The 27972-nt window shown below is 38.2% G+C and overlaps 1 protein-coding gene across 1 annotated transcript; it reads right to left on the bottom strand.

The window, feature by feature from the left end:
• Positions 1 to 112: 112 nt before the first annotated feature.
• Positions 113 to 27098, bottom strand: RMC1 (regulator of MON1-CCZ1). The gene is made up of 20 exons (XM_007435308.4): positions 26784 to 27098; positions 24108 to 24184; positions 22426 to 22510; positions 21458 to 21514; positions 19760 to 19846; positions 18141 to 18281; positions 17634 to 17737; positions 15718 to 15807; positions 15509 to 15614; positions 14392 to 14503; positions 12801 to 12845; positions 11796 to 11849; positions 11270 to 11398; positions 10882 to 10988; positions 10022 to 10141; positions 9755 to 9832; positions 8191 to 8295; positions 7858 to 7926; positions 6580 to 6805; positions 113 to 247 (listed from the first exon to the last, which is right to left on the bottom strand). Exons 1-20 carry the CDS (start codon positions 26892 to 26894, stop codon positions 168 to 170), a joined length of 1983 nt encoding a protein of 660 aa, XP_007435370.1. The 5' UTR covers positions 26895 to 27098; the 3' UTR covers positions 113 to 167.
• Between the last annotated feature and the right edge of the window lie 874 nt (positions 27099 to 27972).

The following is a 27972-nucleotide window of genomic DNA, read 5'->3' as shown; positions in this document are numbered from 1 at the left end:
GAAGAAAAATAAGCCATCCGTCAAAATGTTGTAATATTTTTAATATTTGCCAAAGGGTCTGTATATATACTTTATTATAAAATAGATCTTTTGTAGGTCAAAAGTAAAAGTACATAAATGCAATAAATTAACTTTATACATCCTTGTACTGAAACAGCTTTACTATGTCAGAAAGTGGTAGGCTTCATTAATGCTTGGTCTCCAAAAACCTGCTTAAAAAATGTGACATGCTCTTCACAGTGTTCTCCTAGAAGAAAAGAACAGAAAATGTAATTAGTATTATTTTTAAAGTCTTAAGGAATTACATTTGAGTTTATGTATTCTCAATACTTTTTCTTTTTAAAAATTTCAACTTCAGGAGCTGCCTCTGCTTCCCTCTCTTTACTATGTATGTCTCAAATTTTGAAACAGGGCAGCTGGAACATAAAGCAATTGTATTAAAAACAGAAATCAGATGGGTAAACTAGATGCATTTTAAGGGTTTAATTTAAGGTAATTTAGCGTATTTTGTATACATAGCATATGCTATGAGTTCTGTATGTTAATACTAGGAAAAGTGGATTTTATGCATAATCAAGAACACTGAGAAAAAGAAAGTTGCAAATTATCCTTTAGGCACTTACTTTTCCACAGCATTAAATACAATCTTTTTTTATATATAACTAACTTTAGCAATTAGAATTTGACTTCACAACTATTGGCTAAGCCACAATGTTAAAGACTGTACTATTTCACTTAGTACAGGAGCTGCTCTCATCAAGTATTTATCTTGCTTTTGAATACTGTTGATAGCTAAAGCTGTTGTTGAGAAATGCACAAAGGTCTCTGGTAGAGTGGAACTGCATGCATGAGAGAGCATTAATAAGTCATTTGCTGATTTGAAAATGGAGTTTGGAGATATTTTTTCCTACAGAAAACATCAAAGGAGCAAAGACAAGGGTTTTGATTACAGGGAGGTGAGGTTCTACTGAATCCTGTCAAATTCATTACTGGGTGGTAGTTAATGAGAATGGCAAAGCACTACTCAGTCTAAGGAAGGTAAGTTCTAAAGTGGTACTTTTAAGACCAACAGACTTACAGCTCTTACAATGTAGTAGCAGACTGCCTCCAACTGACCTATTGCCCCTATTGTTAAACTAGAGTATAATTCCATACCACATAGCTATATTGAAGTCAACATTCAAATATTGTCGAAGGCTTTCACGGCTGGCATACGATGGCTGGTGTGGGTCTTCCGGGCTGTGTGGCCGTGCTCTGGAAGTTTTGTTTCCTAACGTTTCGCCAGCACCTGTGACCGGGATCTTCAGAGTGCAGGAGCAAAGACAGGAGCAGTTCTCTCTGTGCCCAGGGTGATGTGACCCTTTTGTGGGTATTTATAGAGATCTGAGGGGGAAAGGGGGGGGATTGGGGATGTGTGGGGGGGGTTGGGTTACTGAGTGGCTGCTTGTTTTGGTGTTGCAATTTGTGTGCATCTTCCTGGGGATTAGGCAGGGTTTTTTCTTCTATTGAATTGTTAACGAGGGGCTGCTGGGGGTGATTAGCAAATTCATTGTGTGAACTGTTCACATGTCCTGGTGGTTGAGCTGAGTTCGTTGACCTTTTGCAGGCTGTATTTTTCAGGATTGGTAGCCAGGTTTTGTTGATTTTTAGACTCTCCTCTTTTTTATTGAAACTCTGCTGGTGTTTGTGAATCTCAATGGCTTCCCGGTATAGCCTGGTATAGTGGCTGTTGGTGTTGTCCAGTATCTCTGTGTTTTCAAATAGGATTTTGTGTCCAGTGTGCTTGAGAACATGTTCAGCTACTGCAGATTTTTCTGGTTGCTGTAGTCTGCAGTGTCTTTCGTGTTCTTTTATCCTGGTATGGATGCTGCGTTTTGTGGTCCCGATGTATACTTGCCCGCAACTGCATGGTATGCGGTATACTCCTGCGGCGGTGAGGGGATCCCTTTTGTCTTTTGCTGATTTTAGCACTTCTTGTACTTTTCTGGCTACTCCAAGAATGAAATAAAAAGAGCCATCAAACCAAGAAAACAACATGTGACTGAAGAAGAAAAACAGCCACCCACCAACAAAGTATTTCTGCCCTACATCAAAGGGGTCACAGACCGCATGGGAAAACTGATGGAAAAACACAATTTCCAAACAATCTTCAGACCCACCAGAAAAGTACAAGTGCTAAAATCAGCAAAAGACAAAAGGGATCCCCTCACCGCCGCAGGAGTATACCGCATACCATGCAGTTGCGGGCAAGTATACATCGGGACCACAAAACGCAGCATCCATACCAGGATAAAAGAACATGAAAGACACTGCAGACTACAGCAACCAGAAAAATCTGCAGTAGCTGAACATGCTCTCAAGCACACTGGACACAAAATCCTATTTGAAAACACAGAGATACTGGGTAACACCAACAGCCACTATACCAGGCTATATCGGGAAGCCATTGAGATTCACAAACACCAGCACAGCTTCAATAAAAAAGAGGAGAGTCTAAAAATCAACAAAACCTGGCTACCAATCCTGAAAAATACAGCCTGCAAAAGGTCAACGAACTCAGCTCAACCACCAGGACGTGTGAGCAGTTCACACAATGAACATATTAATCACCCCCAGCAGCCACTTGTCAACAACTCAATAGAAGAAAAAACCCTGCCTAATCCCCAGGAAGATGCACACAAATTGCAACACCAAAACAAGCAGCCACTCAGTAACCCAACCCGCCCACACACACCCCCAATCCCCCCCTTTCCCCCCCCTCAGATCTCTATAAATATCCACAAAAGGGTCACATCACCCTGGGCACAGAGAGAACTGCTCCTGTCTGTGCTCCTGCACTCTGAAGATGCCGGTCACAGGTGCTGGCGAAACGTTAGGAAACAAAACTTCCAGAACACGGCCACACAGCCTGGAAGACCCCCACCAGCCACAACATTCAAATAGTTTAACACTAATTTTTCAATATGGATCATGCATATTTTTTTAGACTTTGATATTGCATTACAGATGTTCCAGCTGTTTTAGTAACTGTTATCCTTTCTCCCAAGTTTTAGAAGAATCCATTTATCACAACTGTCCTCAATATACAAAATGTAGCTACAGTGCCTTCAGAAATTAAATTTCATTTAAGGAAAAAGCAGTAGTAGTGGCCTATGTTTTATTTTATTTTCCTTCACTGGAAGGGACCTGGTTTCTTTTTACACTTGTTTAAAAACAAAAGCCCATTATCTAATACATCCTTTGATCAATGTTGAGCAGGAGTTATAAACTTCATGGTCCAGCAGGCCTCTGAAAGTTTATACTGTTTGTTTGTTTGTGTGTTTTTTTAATTAATTAATTTATTTATTTATTTATTTAATTGGATTTCTCCGCCGCCCATCTCCCCCACAATAGGGGACTCTGGGCGACTTACAAAAAACATTAAAACTATAAATACATCTAAAACACATAAAACATCCAAAATTTAAAACAATACTAAAGAAAGGAAGATACAAGCAGATGGCAAATCATACTGCGGAGAGCTGGCCACTATGGGGCTAGCCATCCCCCTGCTTGGTATTCCCTCCCTACCCCAGGCCAAGTGGCAGAACCAGGTCTCCAAGGCCCTTCGGAAGGCCAGGAGTGAGGGGGCCAATCGCACCTCCGGGGGCAGAATGTTCCAAAGAGCGGGGGCTACCGCAGAGAAGACCCACCTTCTGGACCCCGCTAGATGGAATTCTTTTACTGAGGGGGTCTGAAGCATGCCCTCTGTGTGATCAGGTGGGACGGGTTGAAGACATAGGGGAGAGGCGGTCCCTTAGGTAACCTGGTCCCATGCCATGTAGGGCTTTAAAGATGATAACCAACACCTTGAATTGGACCCGGAAACAAACTGGTACCCAATGCAGCTCACGGAGCAACGGTGTTACGTGGGCCCTTCTTGGGGCTCCAAAAATAGCCTGCGCAGCCGCATTCTGGACCAGCTGTAGTTTCCGGATAGTCTTCAAGGGTACCCCCATGTAGAGCGCATTGCAGTAGTCTATCTGGGAGATAGGGCATGAGTGACTGTTCAAAGGGCATCCCGATCCAGGAAAGGGCATAACTGATGCACAACCCGAAGCTGTGCAAAGGGCCTCCCAGCCATGGCTGCCACCTGCTCTTCAAGCAGGAGCCGTGAGTCTAGGAGGACCCCCAGATTACGCACTGGATCTGTCGGGGGGTAGTGCCACCCCATCGAGCACCAAAGATGACAAAGTCCCAGATGCAGGGGAGCCATTAGCCCACAGCCACTCCGTCTTACCAGGGTTCAGCCGAAGCCTGTTGTTCCCCATCCAGACCCTTACAGCCTCCAGACACCGAGAAAGGGTAGTCACGGCATCACTTACTTCACCTGGGATGGTGATGTATAATTGTGTATCATCAGCATACTGATGATACCTCATCCCATGGTGGCGGATGATCTCACCCAGCGGTTTCATGTAGATGTTGAAAAGGAGCGGAGAGAGAACTGAACCCTGCGGCACCCCACAAAGGAGGGGCCGAGGATGGGACCTCTCGCCCCCTATCAAGACCGATTGGGATCGGCCCTGAAGAAAGGTGAACCAGCACAAGACTCTGCCACCCACCCCCAACTCCCTGAGCCATCCCAACAGGATACCGTGGTCGACGGTATCGAAAGCCGCTGAGAGATCAAGGAGAGCAAGGATGGTCGCACTTCCACCATCCTGCTCCCGCCAGAGATCATAAGCACGACCAATGCCGTTTCTGTCCCATAACCGGGCCTGAAACCTGACTGAAAAGGGTCCAGATAATCCATTTCCTCCAGAACCCTTTGGAGCTGTGAAGCCACCACTTTCTCAACCACCTTCCCCAAAAAGGGGAGGTGGGACCCTGGAAGAAAATTGTCCAGTATGGTAGGATCCGAGGAGGGGGTGCATCAACGCCTCCTTGAAGGCGGCCGGAAACACTCCCTCCTGCAAGGATGTAGTAACCATCGCCTGGATCCAACCACGTCACCTCCTGAGCTGCTTTCACCAGCCAGGAGAGGCATGGGTCAAGATGGCAAATAGTGGCCTTTACAGTCCCTAGGACCCTGTCCACTTCCTCAGGAACAACAGGATCAAACTGTTCCCAGATAACTGGGTAAGAACGGTCCCCAGGTATCTCCCCAGACCCTGCCCCACACTCAGAGTCTAACTTGGAATGAATCCAAGCGACTTTGTCCTGCAGATGCTCTGAAAATTCCTCCGCACGGCCCTGCAAATGAACCCTCACATCCCCCTTGCCAAGGAGGGATCTAGTGATCCTAAACAGGGCCGCCGGGCAGCATTCTGCAGACACGATAAGGGCAGAGAAGTACAGGCGCTTCGCCACCCTTATTGCCACAATGTAGGCCTTAACAGCAGCTCTAACCTGTGTTCAGTCGGATTCAGTCTTTGTTTTCCTCCAGCGGCGCTCTAGACATCTCTTAACCCTTTTCAGCACCCTCAACTCCTCCGTAAACCACGGGGACTGTCGGGGCTGATGTGGCAAAAGAGGTCACATAGGCGCGATTCTGTCCAAGGCCCCAGCCGCCTTCCTATTCCAAGCAGCAGCCAAGGCCTCCGCTGGACCGTGCAGCAGGTCCATGGGAATATCCCCCTGCTCCCTCTGAAACCCTGAGGGGTCCATCAGGCGCCAGGGGTGGACCAATTGCATGGGTCCTGCCTCCCTGCGGAGGGGGGTGGCATAGGAGAAATTCAGGGTCATCAGGACGTGATCTGACCATGACAGCGGGGAAAGCTGTAAATCTCCCCTCAGATCACTTTGTCATTGCTCCAACAAGAAAACCAAATCTGGCATGTGGCCACTGTCTCAGGTTGGATCCCGCACCATTTGCGAGAGGCCCATGGCTGCCATGGTAGCCATGAACTCCCGAGCTGCATCCGAGGACCACCCCAGGGATGGCAGGTTGAAGTCACCCAGAACCATAAGCCTGGGGAACTCCACCGCCAGCCCGCAATGGCCTCCAGCACCCCAGGCAGGGAGGCTGCCATGCAGCAGGGAGGCTGGTACAATAGCAGAATTCCCAACTGTTCACGGGAACCCAACCTAATGAACAGTGTCTCACAGCCAGAAACTTGTGGAGCAATGCCCCTGAAGGCCACTAGAGATTCCTGGATCACAATAGCCACCCCTCCTCCCCTGCCCTGGCATCTCGGCTGGTGCCACACCATGAACCCAGCCGGGCACATTTCCGAGAGGGGCACCCCCCCCCTCGGGGCCCAGCCAGGTCTTGGTAATACATGCCAGGTCAGCCCCCTCCTGACTATATGAACTACTTACCAAAAACCTATACCAATTTGGTAAGATTTACTAATCTATGCTGGGGTGGTTTTTTTATCTTTAACTTGCAGGAATGTACAATTGTTTAAAAAACTATTTTCTCTCTCCGCTGATGAGAGATTAGGGAGTTATTGAAACCTTGTCGCACCAATTAAAAATATGGAGCTCTACATTGGAAATAGCCTAATAGGTAGGATTATTAGCCCTGAACTTTGAGTATTGTTAAAAAAAAAAAAAAAACGACTTTCTTGACATGCCTGCCAAATTGCTGTTTACCTGGAGTGAAGCTAGGGTTTCCACGTATTCGCTGATTTCTTTGCTCAAAAAACCTGAATATGGTATAGAAGAGCATCTCATCTTCAGTTTGCTTTGCTGCATCAAGGAATTTACGAGCAGAAATGCTGTCATGTCCACCAATGCCCCTGATAAATCTCAAGGCAGCTAGTACTTGATGTTTAGACAACAAAACTTCTACTATTTCATCATTTGCTGTACAAAGTCTCTGAAAGCACAAATGATCACAGTAAATGGCTGCTGAACATACCTATGACTTCTTTCCCATGAGCTGCCTTACTTTATTTACTACAGCTATTAGTAAGTAAGTTTATTGTTGTAACCACAGGTCATAATCTATAGTGTGCCATAAAATTTAATAAAATAACAGTAAAATAGTAATACCGTAAAATGAAGTAATAAAAAGAACAATGGATGTAAAAAGGTTACACCAAAGTAAAGCCAAAGCTACAACTAAGAACTTAAGTATTTCTTTCTAAGTTTAAATGACAGCAGAGGAAAAATAGCAACTTGGTTGCTGACAGTTGGGAACATATCTGGAAGAAGATAATTCAATTTTTTGAGGTCTAAGACCTTGAGTTCACCTACTATCAATACTTTGGCCCTGATCTCATTGTACATAGGGCAGTGGAGGACATAATGGATATGACTTGATCAACACCACAAGGACAGAGACATTGTTTGATAGGGAGCTTACAAAATTTCCCTTCGAGATATGCAGAGGGCATGGCCTCAGCAAAGCACTGGCTACATTAACCAGGTACTGGGAGAAGCTTCTATGTTTTTCTAATAATGATGGTACCAAGATGAAAATTTGGATGATTGTAGTGCAGTGGTATTTTTACTGGCATCCCTTTCAAAAAAGCCCATCTCTAGTATTTTCTTTGTTTCAAGAGCTAAGTTCTCCCAAAAGTGCTAGGGAATACATTTGTAAGGTGGGTGACAAAAGTTTGGTCCACTGATTCCCAATTCTGTAATGGAGAAAACAAAGTCTGGCAAGATGGGATTCTTGAAGGCTTTCTAGTTTCTTATAGTACCCCAACAATGCAAGATGTATTCTAATGGTGATGGAAGGGAGCCCTACCTCCATCCTTAAATAGGCAGCGGGGGTGCCCAGGGGCAAGCCCAAAATCTCCCTTACAAAGTTTTTTGGACTACATTCAATTGGGCAGTTAGACTTTCAGCTCTACTCAGAACTGCCTTCCCATCACTACCCAGAACCAGAGGACGAAAACAGCACGTTACACTTTGTATACCTACCTTTAACATATCCAGAGAGAGCTGATGTGCTGGTGGGTAAATACTCTCGAGAGACAACAATAAGCAAGCCTAAAGTAAGAAATAAATCAGTATCTAGTATTTCACAATGTGCTCTTAAACTAAAAAGCAGCGTAGTGAATCATTCTTGCTCAGCAATGAAGCACATTAGGTTACAGTAGCAGATGATTTGTCCAAGTTATTGTTTTTCTACCTCTCTATGATGCAACCACATCATCTGAGGCCAAACAGGATAATCCTACACATTGGTGAGATTTCTGGAGAGATACAAGCAGGAGTGGACGCAAAAAAAAGAGCATATGTAAGCTTACTCACCAAAGGCTTTGAATCACTGAGAACATGGTACTGTAGGAACTGATGAAGCATATAGAATAAATTGTGCTGAACAAGGGTTTTGATTACCAATTCATATAGAAAATGCTAAGGAGACAAGAAAACAGGGAAATTTCCATACTGAAACTACTCATAATTAGGCAAATTTATAAATATTTAGCTACACTTCAATTTATTTCTAAGGAAAACAAATACAGTCGAAAGAGTACCAAAACCTTGCAGAACATTTTAAGAAAATCTAAAATATTTGAGTGAAGTAGATCCAAAAGGCATTAGTCTTTTTACAGAAATGCGTCTGCACATGTATTATACTTTTACAAGCAGTAACATGGCATCCAAAACTTTTCAAGTCTGAAATGGGCAGTTTCGACAATTGAAACTAGCTTAATAAATACGTGCCAAAATGTTAAATCGCTTAACTTCCATTACATATTAGCATTAAAGCAACTTAGAAGTTTGATATAACCACTCTCTACCTGTACAATTAGGTAAGCATTGCTTATGCTTGCAGAATTGCACGTGCGTGAGGAAATGGTGGCAAGGGATTAGGTAGTGTGTCATCTTATGCAAAAGTGGGAACTTTTAATTTAATCATTATCAAGTATTGTTTGGGTCCAAAACCTATATGCATTAGAACTCAAAGCTGAAAACCAATTTAAAGTTATTTTCATTCCCTGAATTTGAATAGTTCAGAAATTGTTCCTGCATGAAGGCTGATTCCATTCTCCAGTATATCCCCATATATACCTAAATGATGCCAATTGTTTGGATTCATTCCAATCCAGTTTTAGGCTTGGTTTTGGAAAGAGGACAACCTTGGCCACCTTAAAAAATGAATGTTCCCCCGGGAATGAATTAGAAAGTACAATCCTCTTGGTTCATGCCTAGACCACTTAGTGGTTTTCAATATTGTCAGACCATATCCTTCTGAATTATTTGTTGGCCTTAGGAACTACAGAATTAAAGTTTTTCCAGTTCTTCCTGGGTGAGTAATGCAAATGGGTTGGCAGATTCTGTTCCATCTCATCCCACATGCACTTCAACATGTACATGAAATAGGTTAGTTTTTCAGAGGTTTGAGCCAGCCTATTATCAATATGAAGGGAATATGAAGGTGGATTTCTGTTTCCATAGAGGTTACAGAATTCTCGAACCGTTGTCTGGAGATGGTTGGGAGTGAATGAGCTTAATCCAGGTAATTTGGATACATTATGATTAGCTAAATCTAATAAGGATGGTAGAATACATCTGATTTTACAACAGATTGCACTCTCCTTTGCAGCACCAAATGAGGGAATTCTCCTGAGTTTGACACTAACAGGTAAACCTCAGATGGCAGCAGTGGCCTGATGTAGCCTTTTAGTATTTAGGTTGGTATTCACCTCTATTCATGCAGAGGTTTCTCCCTCATGCAGTGGTCTGTGTACAGCTGCCTTCTGGAGAGGTTTCAAGATTTCAAATAACATTGAACGTATACTGGATAGCTGAAAGGATAAAAGATCCACAGCAAAAGCTATTTCAAATTATGACACTTTCAAGTACTTACCTGAACAGCTATCTGGAATTGGTTGAGTGAGCGAATATACTCCATTACAACAGCAATAGTGAACTTGTGAGCGGCCTCCTTATCAGAAAATAAGAAATTACAGAATTTGGATTTGAGTTATATTTAAATAATGATTTGATGCTATTCAGACTTCAACAAATTTGCTTTAGCAAATTAGCTAGCTTATTATAAAACTTTTAATTACTCAACTGTGGTAATATGAACAGTGAAGTAATTAAAGCAGAATTCGCCTATGAGTTAACCAACCTTTTTTTCAGTAAAGACTGATAAAACATGAGTATACATGTCTGACTGATCAATAACTGCCTGTGTACGGACTGGTCGCTTTGGTGGTGGATTGCCTCGGCTCTGTCCTGTTTCTAATGCCTGCAAAGGACCAAAGTTAAATAAAATTAACATGTTATTAAAGCATGTACTTTAATTGAAATGGTCACTAAATAGTAGGTTTAAAACTAATTTTATATCTAGAGTTTAGAAACTTGTTAAACCAGTCTAGATTAACTAAGAATTGTGACCAAAAATATATACAGGTACTTCAAAGATTTTCATTACATTATTATTAAAAATGGAATGTAATTTGGGGTAATTAGGCTTAATATCAAATAGTTAATGCTTTTAGTCACTGCAGCTGAACTATAATAGAATAGCAATGTATATTACATGCCCAACAAAGTGTCGTGTAATTAATTCCAGCAGGGGTTTCCAACCAGTGGTCCGTGAAAATACTGCAGGCAGAGGGGAATTTAAATATTCTATTTGTTATGATGCAAGAGAATTTGCTTTGCAATTATCCTTGTGTAATACAGCGTTCTCTCACTTTAAACAGTGACACTTTTGAGTGATGACAGAATGAGCCACCATTTAGAGGATGAGAATCTAATAATAGATCAGTAGCTTGTACCTGCCACATTCAAGAAAAAATATGTTTAAAAACGCTTGCCTATGTGGATATCCACAGAAGCTTTCAAATTGGTAATAATATAGTGATCTTCTTAAAAGTAAAAGTTAGAAACCATTGAATAAAAAACTAGATCAATATCATACTTATTATAAAGGAATTCTTGCTAATCAAAGAGCATGTATAAGATAAAGTGTTTACAACTTGCCATAGTATAAGCCTGCTCTGCTTCTAAGTATCTCTTGTATTCGTGATTGAGTTTGTCAAATACAGTGGCAATTACACTCAATGAGCCTCTCTCTGGTTCATTTAACACTGCAACGGAACATAGAAAAGACATCTAAAATAAAGGAATGTCACAGAATGTAGTAATAGCAGCATTCAAACTTGATGCCATAATAATATTGTAGATCCACAATACAGTAACTGCAACTGTTTATTTCACATGCCATAAAATAATCTTAGCAAATATTATACTAATAGAACACTATACTTTGTAGAGAAACATTATGCTATGTCAGAGGTCTATTTAAAAAATTTAATCACAGAAATGTTTGCTTCATAGTAGCTTCCGCAAATTGGAAGCAGAAGCTTACTTTGAGAACACACAGAAAGAATAACCATCTTGCAGTCTTTTCTTTGCAGAAGGAAGTCCATTAGCTTTCCCTTGTCTGGCAAGAGATTTACTGTAGGTTCAAGTTTCATTTGCAGATTCCAGAGATAACCTACATTAAAAACAAAACAAAGCAAAAAAAAAAAAAAAGAGTACATTCCTCCAAAAATTGATCCAACTTACTACAATAAGCTTCAAGAGAGTGAGATTTAACAAATTAAGCTGAGTTTCAGAGGTAAAAAAGTATTTTACCAGAATTCCTTCTTTACCACATTCTGATACTAAGCAACCTAGTATCCTCCAGATACTTTGGATTTCAACTCCTAGCAGCCCTATTTGGCATGACCAATAGCAAAGAAAGGGATTGTTGAAGCTAACAGTCTGGAAGATACCAGGTTATTTAACATTAGGTATCTAATTAATATATTCAAAACAAGCAACATATTTAATACTTCATATTACAAACATTACAATACACTGATAAAAAAAGAATTTTGACAGTTTCATACCTTCACTTGCACTGATGATAATATCAGGCTGAAAGACAATCCAGGATGATGAATCTAAATGTTAAGCAAAACTCTTACCAACATCCAGTGGGTTTTGCCTCAGTAAATGTTTTGATTGTTTATGGAGCCACTCTGAGTAACAGCTCAAAGAGGCACACAACTTGTTTCATGCATCCAAGGAAGACAAGGATATTTGTTCTTTAAACACATGATGTCCCTCAGCAAATTATATGCCAAACTCTTTTGTGCCAAAGATCATTAGTATTTCAAGAAACAGTGTGATATGGTTTAAGGATCTGCTCTTCAAAAGGTAAGAAACCAACAATTCACTAAGCATCAAATTTCTCAAACACATAGTAGTCATTAGCTGGAAAGAAACTACTAGTACCAAAGCCTTTTAGAAGAACACCAAAAGTGAAGAGTTGCACATAAACGTAATTTGCAATGTTTTCTATACACACATACATTACCAATAGGCTTCTGGGACCAATTCAAAGGACTAGTAAGGACTTAGAAAATTATTTATCACTCCTCTATACATTCTGAAGGTAAATCAGACTGAATGCAGACAAATTTCAAAACAAAGATATATATGATTTTATAGCCTGCACAACAACATACAATAAGCCCTCAATTTAATAGATTAATGGGGAGGAGGGGTGTCCATTAAAGCAAAATGTCCGTTAAATTTGAACAGAATTACATAAATCTGTACAGTATTGTATGTATTTAAAAATATGTTAAGTGGCAGTCCAATGCACAGAAGTAGATTTTGTCTGTTGCAGCTAGAGTCTGCTAAAGTGAGGACCATTAATTGAGAGTTTCCTCACTTCATTCAGGACTCCACTGTGTATTATTTATGCATTATTTATTTATTTCTACCTCTCTCAAAGATAAAAAGCTTCATGTTTACCACATGTACTCACTTGTGCTCCTCTCAGATATTAAAAAAATCATTTTTGCCACAGAATCAAATAGGATCTGTGATTTTTATTTCAAGGATACAGAGTTTACAGGGAACTGGAAACTGATTGGTTACAGAAGCTGGACCTACAAATAAGAAAAAGATGTGATTTATACGGATTAGAAAGGAAATTATTTGTTAAGTTTGTCAGAAATAATTCCTTTTATAACAAGCTGGATACTCTGAATGTTCAGTCTAAAGTCCTTAGGCCCAGAGTTTACTGTCATATATAAAACAAACAAAGGCACACCGAAAGCTAACCTTCCAAAGGTTTAACATTTAATTCTTTTAAAATATGAATCATTGCGTCTTTTGAATTATATTCAGTGCAAGATAATTTTAAGCTTATTAAACTTTATACTCAATAAATGCAGATTGTTTTACAAGATGTCATATCTTCCCTTAACGCAAGTACTTCTGTTTTAGGATTCTAGCACTTCTTCCAGGAAATGATGATTGATAATTGTCAGGAAGGCAAATAGTTCATTTCCTAATTAATTGAGCATTACCAGCTTAGCTGTCCGAATGGAATTCAGAAGTAGTGCTCATAATATTAAAGATAAAACATCTATATCCTATCCTTTGGAGAATATTGTGACCCAAATGGCAGACCTCAGTCTGAAAAACTTAGAACTCAGCGGAGAACAGACTTCCACATGGTACAGGAGAAATTCTTATCAGGCACTTTCATTTCCAACAGTTGCCAACCTAGCTTCCATGAAAATTTAAGGTTTACCTGCTGCTTAGATATCCACGTGGGAAATTGACAAGAGACTTCAAATTATGGCTATACAGTGCTTTGAAGGTAAAGATGTACTTTGGAGAACGATCAAAGCACCAATTTTCAAAAAATGTAGCAACCTTCAGTCTGCTTAAAGCAGTTGTGTCTTTTCCTGGGATGGCTGTCCCCTGAACTGAAGCACAGTTCCATGAAACATCATATTTGCCTGAAGGAGCTGCAAGCAGATGCTATGCATACATACTCCAAAGCGCCTTTTTGTCTTCAAATCCAAACTGCTGCACAACTCTATTCAAAATTCCTTTCCGTTTACTTTTTTCAAAGCTCTAAACTTAAAAGTTTAGAAAGGAAAGAACATGGTCCATTCTAAGACAGTCATTCTGTGTACTGATGTTTGCATATCTACTATTCCAGTCCTCACAAGTATGTCTCACATTTAGCTGAAGCTATTTCAATTTCAGAAAAATAGCCTGTATAAAAAACATCCCAAACAAGGAGTGTGAAGAAAGATTGCTGCTTAGAAGTAGGAAGCATCTGATCAAGGTCCATCTTGGTTGTAGCACCAGATACTTTTCTGTCAAAACAGTAGTAGACATCTGCTGTCTGACTGACATAGTATAAGGAGAACAACTATGATGGGCCATAACTGCAGGCTTTTTCCTCCCAAGAGCAGAACAATATATTAGATGAAATATTGCTCATTTCTGTTTACCTTGTTTCATATTTATTAAATACAATGAACATGTGACACCATGAAATATAGTCAAATGAAATACTAAGAATATTGGAACATATATTTTATTTAATCAGAAACCTAGCAATTCTATCTTCAAAAGTACAGATATATACAGTATTTGTATTTTCAAGATAATGTAAAAAATGCAATTCGGTACCTGCCACAGGAATCTGATATGGTTGTATGGATCGAGCTGGAAGTACAAGTTGGTGCAGTGTAACTGTGCCATCAAATTCCCCCTTTAATTTGATGTCAAATATAATAGAGGTCTAAAAAACACCAAAAATATTTTTATGGTATGTATTCAAGCTAAACTGCATGCATACAGTAAGCAACAAAATGATGGGTGTAGCCATGACAAGTTTTTTTTATCTATTTGGCATCACAGTAAGTATTAGGATCCTATCCTACAAGTGAATTCCAATTGAATATAATTATGTATGGAATACATTCATCAATATGCTAATATCCTTCTATTTGTGTAATGTGTGTTCCATCTGTTCCTGCACATTTCTCAGATCTTTAACCCTCTAGAAGAGATATGGGCAAATATGAGGGAAAAACTTTCTGCCAGCCATAATATTTGTTCAGATAAACCATATTTGAGTTACATCCAATGGTGTTATTTTATTTATTTATTACAATAATACTGTCCTTCTCTATGAACACCTGAATATTAACACTGTACCTTAAAAGTCCAAGATAGTATCTCTCTAATCACACCAGCATTATTTATTTAATTGATTTATATGACTGCCCATCTCGTTAATGCAACTTTGGACAGCTAACAACACATTAAAACTATAAAAAACAGTATTACTGGAATAAAAAAACAACAATCCTTCAACCAAGGATGAACCCAACAAGATAACAGAAAGAAACCTCTCAACAGACTATCTAACCTCACAATCCCCAGGCCCTAGAGCACATCCAGGTCTTCAATGCTTTACAAAAGGCCAGCAGAGTTGGGGCCAATCTGATCTTCAGGGGTATGGTATTCCAGAGGGCATGTTTCTGAAGTCTCATAAGATGACACTTTAACTGAAGGGACCCGGAGCATGCTCCTTCTGTTGGACCTAGTGGGACAGGTGAAAACAACCGGGGAGAAGAGGTCCCACAAATAACCCAGCTTTTATATGACTTCAACCATACATTTATTAAATAAATTTTCCTACCATAGTACCTTCCAAATGTATTTTAAGCAAAAATATGCAAAGGAATATAAAATAGATGTCTTGAGCTACCAAAAATATAATGCAGAGAAAAAGTAGTACCTCAGTGTCCTGATGATGAACTACCACTAAATTATCAACAACGTTCAGTGCAAACTTCCCAGTCCTATATAACTTCAATATATGCAATTTCTTACAGGAGCCTTCCCTGTGGTAGCATTTATTGGGGAGGAAAAAAATGTTAATCAGCAACCTTAGTAGTCACCTTTTAGTATTTTTGCTATGAAAGCTAAAAAGAATGAGAACTTTACCTTGGCAAATGATAAAGAACCACCTCAGCTCCAGTACTGTTTGAAGTCCTTGAGTGATGTCTCAAGTAAAGAACATAAAGCTGCCCATATCTAAAGAAAAAGAATGAATTTATAACTTCTAAGCAGATTTTTAAAAGGATAGATCAATCTACATATAAGATTTCCTGACATCCATCACATCCATACATCTACACAATCCCATCATGCTATTTTCTTTCAGGACAAGCTACTTTTGCAGAATGCAAAGAAGGAGTAATAAATAGTTAGCCTAAGACACTAACGGCATTTCTTGTGAATGTATTGTGTCCCCTGATAGGTTCAGACATTCACAGATGCTCAAACACCACCAATAAACCACTGTGAGAGAGAGATGTCTTTTTTCATATAGTCACAGAGAGCTACCCCAAGTCCTCTCTCTGCTAGAGAAAGAAAGGAGTTGGCTGCTTAAAACAAAAGGAAATAGGAAAAGGGGCAAATGATGATGGACAGAAGCTGGAAACAAGTAAGATTTTACATTTCCCCAGAGCCCCAGATTAAATATTGTAACCCCAGAAAAAAATGGAAGTCTGGGTAAAAAGAAGCAGGAAGTGTCTACTTCGAGAAAAATTGCTATGTTGAACCATTTGTAAGCACACCACATTCATTCTCACACACACTTTACTTCTATTTTATCACATTCAGAAACAGACCTTCAACTCCATACTAGTGCAAAGTTTCCATAATTCAACCCTACTTACCCTATATACTTTCTTTAAATCAACAAAGGTACAATGAACTTTCATTCTCACATTCTTAAGTGAAAATATGAGACGTTCATTATAAATGTTGATTTAGTGGCTGCATATTTAGACTACTTTCCCAAGATTCCCACAGCAAATCTACCAAGCTGAAATAGGTCATCGTCACTGTTTTTTTTATATATTCCATCTTATTTTTTCCTTAGTTCCTTCAATTTTTCATCTCTCCTTCATACAGTTCTTACATGGAAATGCATCAAACATAAATTATAAGTACCTTGGAAATAGACAACTGAAGAGAAAAGCTTTTCTTAGACTACAACTATTGAGCATGATCCAGAAAAAGGAACTGGTGCCTGAATGGGAGATTAAAAGTTCCCATTCAATCAACAACAAAAAAAATGAGACATAAATCCATGGCATTAAATAAGAAACTTCAAAAATAATAATCAGTTGAGCCAATCTGTTCCAAGGTGAAAGAAATCTCTCTCAGCAGCTAATGGATACTATTTTATAAACAAAATTACATCAAATATTTGTACACTCTTGCGTGTGTGCGCCTTTGAGTCAGTCTTGACTCCTGGTGATTACAGAAGTACATGCCGTTTTTGTGGCAACATTTTCAGAAGTGGTTTGCCCTTGCCTTCTTCCTAGGGCTGAAAGAGAATGACTGGCCCAAAATGGAAGCTGGTTTCCATGTTTAAAGCAGGACTAAAATTCAGGATTTTCCACTTCTCATCCAATACCTTGACTGCTAGACCAAAATGGCTCTCTTGCCTGTTAAATAACTCATAAGAAAATCGAAAAGCTTTTTTGCTTATTTTTTCAGAATAAACTACAGATAGGTATCCTTCATCTTTTCAAAGTGACATTGAGATTATTCTGTGTTAACTTACAAGCTATTTTCACAAATAATTTCTATGATTTTTTGCAGCAGTTTTTAAAAGAATAGTTTCACTTTTGACTAGATGCTGAAGGGGGAATTTTAAAGTTTTGTTTGCTTATTTGCCCATTTCTTCACTATTCAAAGAAGTTAATTGACTTAAAAGTGACTTCAAATGGAGTCCATTCCTATTGATCAAGAAAATGCTGTTTGTCTTTAGTAAGAAGTCAATCTATTGCTCAGAAAAGGAAAATAAAGCATCTTAAGGAAAAAAAGGTCCACAATAATATACTTACATTGTAGTCATAGCAATATCTCTTTCAGAAAGGCTGAGCTTGGAAGACTTTGGTGCTGCAGGTAATTCAATTTCGAATTTGGACAGCTTTGCCATAGCTCCAGCCTAAGTGAAAAATATCTTCAGTACTGCATTACATTTTATATAACTCTTTCACATTTCATTATATTACTTACCATTCTATAACACATTCCAGCAAAACATATGGTAAAAAAAAATCCACCTACTTTTTTTTGTTTTGTTTCCAGTGCTTTAGTTTACATACACTTTAATCCATCTAAAAATCAAATGCTATAATTTTTGCTTCCCAATGCAAAATTTGTGAAATTAATGTGCAGCTGAGTATTGGAATTAGTAAATTGACTTAAATATTTATTTTAGATGTAAAAGACTACAACAAATTAAAATGTATTTCTTATATATTAAACATAAATACCTTTAAAAAGCCTCTGGGCAACTGTGCAAAGTAACCATGGAAATTACAATGAATGCAGTAATATTATTTTACCTTGAAATAGAATGGCTGGAGAACATTTCCAAGTACTGTAGTTGACAAAAGAATGACAGAGCTCTCAGGACAGTACATAAACCAGTTTACATTAATATTCTGACTCTTCAAAAGCTTTAAAGTTCGTTTCTCTGGTAATACCTAAAGATACAAAATAAAGTTTTACAATCAAACCAATATACTAAATATTTTCAAACCGGCTACATATTTTAGAACTGAAAAATCAAATTATTTTTAAAAACTTCTGATTTGAAAATTGCTGCAGTGGGTGATTCCCTGCTTGACTGCAGACAAATTAAAGCAATTAGCACTTTACTCTTCTAAAGTTCTTATATGACTCTAGCTAAGACCATTGTTTTTAGAAATAATACAACTAGAAAAAGATGCCAAGAACAATTATTTCTAAGTGACCTCTAAGCCATCTAACTAATCATGTCCTTTATGGGATTCTTTCAGTTGTAGGTCAGAACCATAGTATATTACATTGTATCTATGTACAAGTAAAAAAAAAAGAAGAAGAAGAAGGGAATAATAAAGAGATGACTAAATTAGTGATCTGAAATGAACTGTATGGCAAAGGCACCTAACAACTAGGGCTGTGCAAACTTCAAAGGGCTGTTTCACTTCTGCAGACTGAAACAAAACACAACCTTGAAGTTGCTTCGTGAAACAACACGACCCTCTCATTTCTAAGAGTGAAGTGAAGCTGCCCATTGCTTTGCCTAGCTCTGTTCTGCAGTCTCTCTTAACCTTGTCCCAGAGTCTGAGCTGCAAGAAAAGGGTGAGAGGAGCCTTCACCCACACCACCGACTGAAGTGCTTCAGGGCTGGCTAACGTCATCTCAAAGTGGCCCCTCTGGAGTCTCCTAAGTATGTTCTGCAGGTCTTCCAGGTTGCACAGCTTTGCTCAGCACTGTAAGCAATCGCACCATGTATGCTAAGTGCAAACAGCTAGAATGTCTTCAGTGTGTGCTGAAGGTCTTCCAGACTAGGAGGCTGTAGCACACTTCAGACAATCCTGCAGTATGTGCAAAGATGGCCACCATGAAACCCCCTTGGCACACTCTGAACATCTTCCAGGCTGGGCAACTTCAATACATGCTGCAAGGAATCCTGCAGCTTTCTGGCACAGCACTGTGGGAAAAGATTGAGAGGAGCCTGAAGAACTGTTCAGAAGTTCTTTGAGGACATCCAAACTGCTTCTTTGAGGCAAATCAAGTCCCCTCTTTGCTTTGGTGAAACAAATCTAAATTTGCACAATTTTACTAACGACTGCTATTTAATATACTATATTTTGTGTAATACAGCAAATATCTTACATGTCCAATTTTTCACATTATCAATGACATTTTTATTACTAAAATACTAAAATTACTAAAATATTACTTAGCTAAAAACCTTCATTTTCAGGCTACAGTATCTTTCTTCAAAAAATTGAGGCTATTCCAAGTATTTATATGAGAAGTTAATTGAAATTAAACTTAGATTTCACAAGACCAAAACAAACATTGTAATATCTCATCCACAATGAACTATAAACCGTTTAATCCTTTAAGATGACTCAATATCACAAAACAAGTTAGCAGACTTTTTTAAAAAAAGATTTATATTTTTTCTCACCTGGTAAAACTCAATTCCCTGATCTGTTATGAAGACTATCTCTGCAGAGCCCGTCCAGCAGAATCCTAAAATACTGGCATTCTTGGTCTTTAATAATAAACAACATTTAATTGAAATAGGCAATTATATATACGCTCTCATATAAAGTAAAATCAGTTTATATATTTCCTCATAAAACTAATTTCCACTTTTCCTTTTAAATATTTAAAAAGCAGTGCACCTAAACTGGGAATGCCCTGTCTCATCTTGCCATATAGCAAATCTCTGGCAAATGCACTGTCAAGAGAGTATTTGTAGATCTTGTCCAAGTGGATACATAAATAAAAACACAATTCATCAGGTCCCTAGCTGTATAGGTCTTTATATACTAACACAAGCAGCTTGAATGGCTTTGTAGCATATTAGCGCTTTTAGAACAAGTGTAATGCATTTTGGACAGACTGTCTTCTTTAACGGCTTAGCTATACCTTTTTGCACTAGGTGCAGTTTCTAGGTCAACTCCCAAAGCAGCTCCAGAAAAGCATATTATAATTATCCAGTCTTAAGGTTATGAGCACATGGGTCATTCGGCCCAGGAGGAAATGGAATGCCTGTTTTGATCAAGAGCGTTCCCAGTTGCATATCTGCTCCTTCAGAGAGATTGAACATTGTCCAGAGCAGCAACTCTCCTTTCTAATTTCCAGTCAAGGGAGCTGCCTATCTACATTTTTACTATTGTTTTAAGATTCATCCTCAGGTTACTGACCCTCATCCAGCCCACTGCTTTGCGAGATGGCAATCCAGGCCTACCATAGTCTTCCCTAATTCGAACAACGCAGAGAAAACGAGGGCCATCATCAGCATAATGATGACGCTTCAAGCCTCCTAATGACTGCCCCATATGACGCCAGTGTAAAAGAATAAACAGTATCTGTTCATCTGAGCCTAAGCTAGAAAAAGCCACCCACCCAATACCGCAGGCTCACAGGGACAAAAAAGACTTCCCCCTCTCCTGTAGAGAATTGTTCCTTATTTCTTGTTCACTGAAAATATTATTAGCTGTTAAACAAATCTAAGTTATGATTTTGACAAAATTCATTCACTGATAGAGTACATTAGTTTTTTAATATTTGGTATCAAATAATTTAATCAGAATTAACATTACAGAACAGAACACTAAGCGGAAAGAAAAACTGCACTTCACAATATAAATTATTTGCTCTGAACCCACATGAGATGACTAGGCATTTACAAAGATTATTGTTCACTAGAGCAGCACTTAGAAATGCATATGGGACACCACTAGCTGAAAAATTTAAAATCGAAATAGTGCATTATATATGCCTGACCTTTTTTTTTACTTCCTAGCAGTTGATTAACAATGGGCAGAAGGATTTTAATTCTTGCAGCTAAGCAGTATTAATTATTACTCCCCTAACTACTTGACAAGCTTTTCCTTTCCTTTTCACTATACATATTTATGCTTGCAAAACTTAAGCAATCAATCCAAGCTTGCTAATAGCCATTTTGTTTCAGGCTAGCACACTGATTGGGAGGAAGGGTAACTAACACCTAAAGCATTTTTATGATTTACAGTTAAAGTTTTCAGAATACTAAGATGATGATTGTAGATGTCATTCTGAGGCATCTCACTGTTAGGTTAATGAATGCTTCAATATGCTGAAGGATTGCTTTAGTTCAGTATTTTGTTACATGTACCTTGCATTCTTGAGTGTATTCTAATTGTGGACTGTCTGGAATGAAGTTCAGGAAGTCCTGGAATGACATAAAAAACAGAAGCAATTAAAAAATATTTGTAGGCTCAACCTGCAGAGATAGTCATACCGAACCCAGGGATTTCCATCAGTTTTGATGCACCAGTCGGCAAAATGTCAGACTTCATTAATTTCCTTGAAAGAAATATATAAGTATAAAGACATCTAGAAACATATTTTCTGCATGAATATTTCCATCTTACTTTCCTCAACTATCTTTGCACTATAATACAAATGGAATAGAAATTAAAAGGTGGAAAGTATACATAAGCAAAAAGGCAATGATGAAAATAGATGAGAAAATACACTTAATACACCTTGGAACAAGAGGTAAACTGAAAGCCCTTCAAATAGTTTTCATAAAACTCACTACCAGTTCTTGAATTCATCTGCAGCAGTTTGTATTCTTCTCCCTCTGGAAAGGAGAGCCTACAAACTGAATCTGGTATCAGCTGGTAAGGACTAGAGACACTGTCAGAAGTACTTCCACACATTCCTAATATGTTGTACTCCTTTTTGAATTGGCTCCAAATGACTTTACAATTACTACTTGGCTACAGATGGGGAATTACCTATACAAATGTTTATTTCATCTACTTTTTCTAATTATTTCTAATTCTACTTAACATTATCAGCTATTAAATTATTTGATATAATTCCATACCCTTTTCAAACAATCACATCTCAGAGTTTTTAATATTATGTACATACATATTTGTACATAATATGCATTTGTACATAAAATTATGAACAAATATAAAACATAGTCATTAAGGGTGGAAAGGAAACAAAAACAAAACCCAACCATTCATCCAATGTTTATTATTTATTTAATAATAAATAAATAATAAGTAGTATATTGTGCTTTTTTAAAAACCTGCATCTTTCCATTTTAAGAAAGATATTTCTTACCACATTCTTCAACGTTCTCTGAACAGCCAGTATCTTATTTCCCAAAGAAAACTTGATACACTTCACTTCTCCTTTGTCTTCCATTCTACGAACAGAATTACAGTAGGAATTCATTTTTGTATTTTAGATACGGAGATGTCTTGGATAACAATTTCTACAGCATATATATCCAGATGTCTTGGATAACAATTTCATACAGTATGGATAACAATTTCTACAACAGCCATGCTGGCTTGGGCTGGGGGAAATTAGCTTAAATTATCTGAAGGGTTTTTTTTTTAAATGTTAATTGTAATAGTTTTGAAGTTCAATAAATTTTTTAAAAGAGGGGGGAATTGCCAATTTATAATTGTATATTGTAATTTTAACTGATTTTAACTGTTTTGTAAACCGCCTAGAGTCGTTTCAACGAGATGGGCTGTAACAAATTGGATATATAAAATAAATAAATAAAAATTGCCAATCCCTAATATCCATGCTTATTCCAAAGGAAGTGAGGTTTAGTGGTTATAGCATTGTTATATTAGTTATTCCAGAAGGCCAAAAAACAAGATAACAGTTCATGGAATATGTGGGCAAAATTAGTATGATTATGGAGTTGCAGAAATGTCGATTAACATGGTGAGGTACATATTACACTGTATACTGTACTGCAAAGTGCCAGGCTGTCTGATTATGTTTCTCTGTGCTTGTCTACACTGCACTCCCATGGGCTCTAAGCGGGGAATGAATAATCCCACATTGTGGACTGAAGTGAGGATGATACTACCTCCATTTGAACAGTATCCACAACTGTAGTGACCTCACTCTTCTATATGAATGAATGATAGCCACTAACATATCTAGGACAAAATTAAAGGATGCATTTGTGCATATGGTCTGAGGAGGCTAAGTATTCAGTGCCCATCTGATGTTATTTTGAATTAATATTTCAAGGCTGACTCAAGTTGAGAATTTCACAAGGGGAAAAATATTAAAAATCGTTGCTGTTATAACGTTTCAGAATTAAATAAACCCTTCCATCCTTATGATTACACAGAAACATAATTATGATCAAATTCCTTTATACAACAGTTACAATATTTGAGCACTTTGGCTTAGAAAGTAGTTTAGTAAAAGATAATGTCATAGAAATATATAAGAATTATGCATGGGATTCAGCCCTTGACTATTCTTGCTAGAGGTCAAACCACCATCTGTCCCAGTTTCAATGAAATAATAAACTGTTATGATCCAAATGAAAACAGATGCTACTGATCTTACAACTTCACTAGCGCAGGAGAAGAAAGGACATATGCTTCAGTAATACATTTGCACATTATGAAGTGTTACAATGTTAAATCCAAAGCCTTCTATAAAAATAAATATATTGATCGAGCGATCAATAGATGTAGGCAAACAGACCTCCTTTATGCTTGGAATCTTCTACAAAGATAGTTTTCAATATTAAGAAAAGTCTGTATATTTGATTAATGCTAAATTACATTTACATTCTTGAGTTTTGTGTATTTTAAAATCATTGTTATTTACTGATTTAATACATAGTGAAAGACAACTTCGTACAATGAAAAGAAAAGAAATATCCTTTGAACAGTATGATATATTTGTATTTCCAAAAATTTGCAACAATAGAAATTAGCTATCAAAAAAAGAAAACACCATTCAGAATACATTTATATCACCTAAATGAGATGGGATTGCGGTCTTCCAAGCCTTTGACTACAACCCCCGTAGCTCCACCAGATCGAACAGCGAAAACCTAAATAGAGAGAGATGTGGTTTCAGTTTCAAGCTAGCATCGTATTTTTTTATTTTTATTGCTTTTTAATTAATAACAAAAAAAAGAGAAACAGAAAAACACAGTGAAAATAATGATGGAGATACATACATTGTCAAAGAGAAAAAAAACAAAAAGTGCTTTACAAAAAGTGAAATAAGTACAACAAAGGGAAAAAAACATAGTATGATATGTCATTATAACAATAAACAGTTACAATTCTATATATACTTATCTAATGTAAATATTATTCAAGTATGTATACATTTCTAATACATTTATATGACTATCATGTTTTTTTTAACCTACTGTATTTTATATAAATGAGTCCCATATTTCATCATACTTGTCCATACAAAGTCTACGTCTATAGGTCCGCTCATAAGTGGCAAGTGCAATCAGGTCTTCAATTCATTGAGTAAATGGGGTCATACATTTATCTTTCCAATGCTGCAATATCAGTCTTTTAGCCATAGTAAGGGCCAGAGAATCCGTTTACGTTGTCCAGTTGTCAAGTTCCATGTACTAGGTATATAATTCAAGAGAATATTATCCTCTGAAAATTTTAGCTTTTGTCACAGTCCCATTTATATGGTCCACTACTTTCTTCCAAAATTAGTAAATATAGGACATTGTAAAACATGTGTTTTAAAGAAGAATTGTCCTCATTATATCTCTAACAAAATGCTGTCTTAGACAATCCTTTTCTATACAGACATAATGGAGTTCAATAAATTATAAATATTATTTTTTGTTGTATAAGATGTAGTTTAAGATCCATTGACACTATTGCTATAGAAGTTAAGACACTCTTCCATTGTCTAGGCAATATAGCAACCTCTGATTATTTATTCCACTTATCTTTTAACATCTGCATATCAAATTGATTTATTGATAACAAATATCTATAAAAAGTAATAGTAGATTTTTTAAAGAATTTAACAAGTTGTTCTAATATCTCAGGTATCTCAGAAGCTGAAAATGCTGCTGGTCCAAACAATGCTGTTAACAAATGTTGTAACTGTAAATCTTGCCACTGAGTTACATATAATAGATGAAATTTATCTCTTAACACAGCATATGTTAAAATTTATCTTCATTATCTATCAATTGGTCCAAAGTCAATATCTCTGATTCCATCCAATTTTTCCATATCACCATCTTTTCCCCTATTTTTAAAGTTGGGTTTCCCCATAAAGTCAATTTAGCATGGGGAAAAGGATCAAATCATTTTTTATTAGACATTACGTTCCATAGCTTTAAAACTGACATAATTGTTTCCAGAGATACTAGAGTTCTATTGTATTTAGATCCTAATACTGTCCATCCAACCAAAAGTGCTATATATGTATATTACAAAGTTGTCCAAATTGGAAAAATAACACCAATTGTTGGCTTCCAGTATTTAATACTTGACAATAGGTAAGCTTGATGATATAGCTCCAGATTCAGAAAACCAAATTCACCCTCATTAAATGGTAACTGCATTTTCTGTAAAGATATTCTTGGAATCGAATATTCTTTCCATAAAAATTTTCTAAACAAAGAATTTATTTTCTGAAAATATTTTCCAGATATTTGAATAGGAATTCCTCTCAGAATATTAATCTGGGAATAATATTCATTTTGAGAGCATTCACCTTTAATGACTCCCATCTATCAATATCTGAAGAAACATCTTTAAGCTAGTATCCTACTTTAAAAGTTCTTCTACTCCAAAACAAGAGAATTTGTTTCCCATAAGATTCCCTGTTTTAAATATCAAAGTAATTTAATTAACAGAATAAACAGGCTGTAACACAATTTTTCTTTTTAAACCAAGATTAAAAAGTGTTCCTCACACCTAACTCCTAGGGACCACATGCTGATAAATTGACAGAAGTAGTGGTGATGAAATTATAAAATGTCACCCACTATTTTTTCTCTGCTCCTCCTCCCTACTCCTTGCTGGAGATGGCTTTTGCCAAAAATCTGAACAAGCAACTTTCTCTCTGTAAAATTAACCTGAGGAGTGCATCTGACTCCAGGGCCACAGGCTCCTCATTCCTGGACACAGTATTCTGTTTTACACAGGCCAAAGTGCAGAACAAAGTACGCAAAATTAAAAAAAAGAACCCTTCAGAAACAAATTTCAACTATCAGATTCTCAGTTGTCCTTTGAGACCAAAATCACATGAAGCCATTTCAAGGCAGCAAAACAGTACATGAGGAATACATGATTAAAACCATGTCATGTGAAAGCACTCACATACAATTTTCTCAGGAAAAAAAATGTTTATTTAAATATATAATTTTGCAGATTAAAAAAAAAAACTCATCAATTTTTAACACATAGCATCATAGTAAGTACTGGCTGCTGATAAACAATTTGAGGTTCATGAGACATGAACGTGGAGACCGTGTCCCAGGTTGGTTTAGGCTCTGGAAAAGTCGGAAGGCGGCCACTGTCCACAAGACACGGCAGCGCTGTGGTCCAGTCCCGGGAAGGATAAAAGGATGAATCCGCGACTGACAGGTCGCGCGGACGGAGGGTGGAACCAGGGCTAGGACTCCGCCCCTTTTCGCGGCCTGAGCCTCTTACCTGCTTATTGGCCTCGTCGAAGAAGACGCAGTTAACGGGGCTCGCCTTTTCGAACTGCACGGGCCGCGCGCAAAGCGCCAAGTAATAGTCCTGACTGGTGGTCGTCGCCATGGCAGCAGCGGAGTGGTCGAGAGGTAGAGAGAGTGTCGCGCCCCCCCGCTCCGCGCCGATATTCGGCCGTTCTCGCGCTGCTTTTTCTCACCGCCCCCCTTCCCGTACCACAAGACGGTTTGGGCGTGAGTGCGTGTAGACACACGGGAGTCTTCCTCCCCTCGGCACCGCACAACCGCTTCCTGGTAATACAGCTCTTGCGCATGATCAGAGAGCTACCGGCCTTAAAGGCACAGGACACCGTGGACTGAAACGGGAAGGTCTAGGAGGCACAGAGGGGCGGGGGGGGGGCGACGTCGAGACTGGCATTTGAGGTCCCAACACTTTAAAGCCTGCGAGGCTGATCTCTTTCCCAGTACAGTATCTGAGAGGAGTTGCAGAATTAATGTCCCTGAACATTTCTGGCACAAGTATTTCAGTAATCCAACGGGTTTTCAGCGCTAAGTGAATCCGTGCACACAGTGAGTGTGTTCTCGTGACACATTGATGATTCATTAGGTGCCGTCGGGTCGGTGGCGACTCTTAGTGACCACGCAGATTTCCTCCAGGATGATCTCCTCTCAACCTGGTCCTTCAGCAATTCCAACGGTGTACTAATTGTCACTACAGTATAACTGAGTCCATCCGCCTTGCTGCTGGTCGTCCTCTTCTCTTTCCTTCCACCTTTCCCAGAATTAGAGCCTTTTCCAGAGAGCTGGGTCTTCACTAATGTGTCCGAAGTAGGATAATTTGAGCCTGGTAATTGTGCGTCGAGTGAGAACTCTGGGCTGATTTGTTCAATGATCCATCCGTTTGTTTTCTTGGATCTTTTTTTTGCCTGCCAATAATAATAAAATCTCACGTCTAAAAAGTTTTTGCCAGACAGCAAATAAATTCGCACATGTCATTTCTACAAGCTTTTATTAATCAGCAATTTAGTTACATGAATATCGCACAGATATATCATGTAGAATGCATTCAAAAGTATCCTTGTGATTACAGTTAACTCACTAGTGGACAAAATCTTTTTGACATGTTATGCTCTGTCTGGACTGTGGCCATCTGACCTGTTTGGAGGTTTGCATGAGAGCAGTGAGAT

The sequence above is a fragment of the Python bivittatus genome, unplaced genomic scaffold, assembly GCF_059951505.1.
Source record: "Python bivittatus isolate LINGU-HERP-01145 unplaced genomic scaffold, Pbiv_v1 ctg000840_np1212, whole genome shotgun sequence".
Lineage (NCBI taxonomy): Eukaryota > Metazoa > Chordata > Lepidosauria > Squamata > Pythonidae > Python > Python bivittatus.
Note: the sequence above shows the minus strand (reverse complement) of the source record. Positions and strands in the feature narration are given on the sequence as shown.

What these genes read in the sequence shown, in the direction of transcription:
- RMC1 (XM_007435308.4), bottom strand. Translation starts at nt 26,894, where the DNA reads ATGGCGACGACCACCAGTCAGGACTATTACTTGGCGCTTTGCGCGCGG. An exon ending in CAGAGCAGGCTTATACTATG is followed by an intron (nt 10,142 to 10,881) that starts GCAAGTTGTAAA and finishes GGTCCTTTGCAG; the next exon opens with GCATTAGAAACAGGACAGAG. An exon ending in TCAGTGATTCAAAGCCTTTG is followed by an intron (nt 7,927 to 8,190) that starts GTGAGTAAGCTT and finishes TTCTTACTTTAG; the next exon opens with GCTTGCTTATTGTTGTCTCT.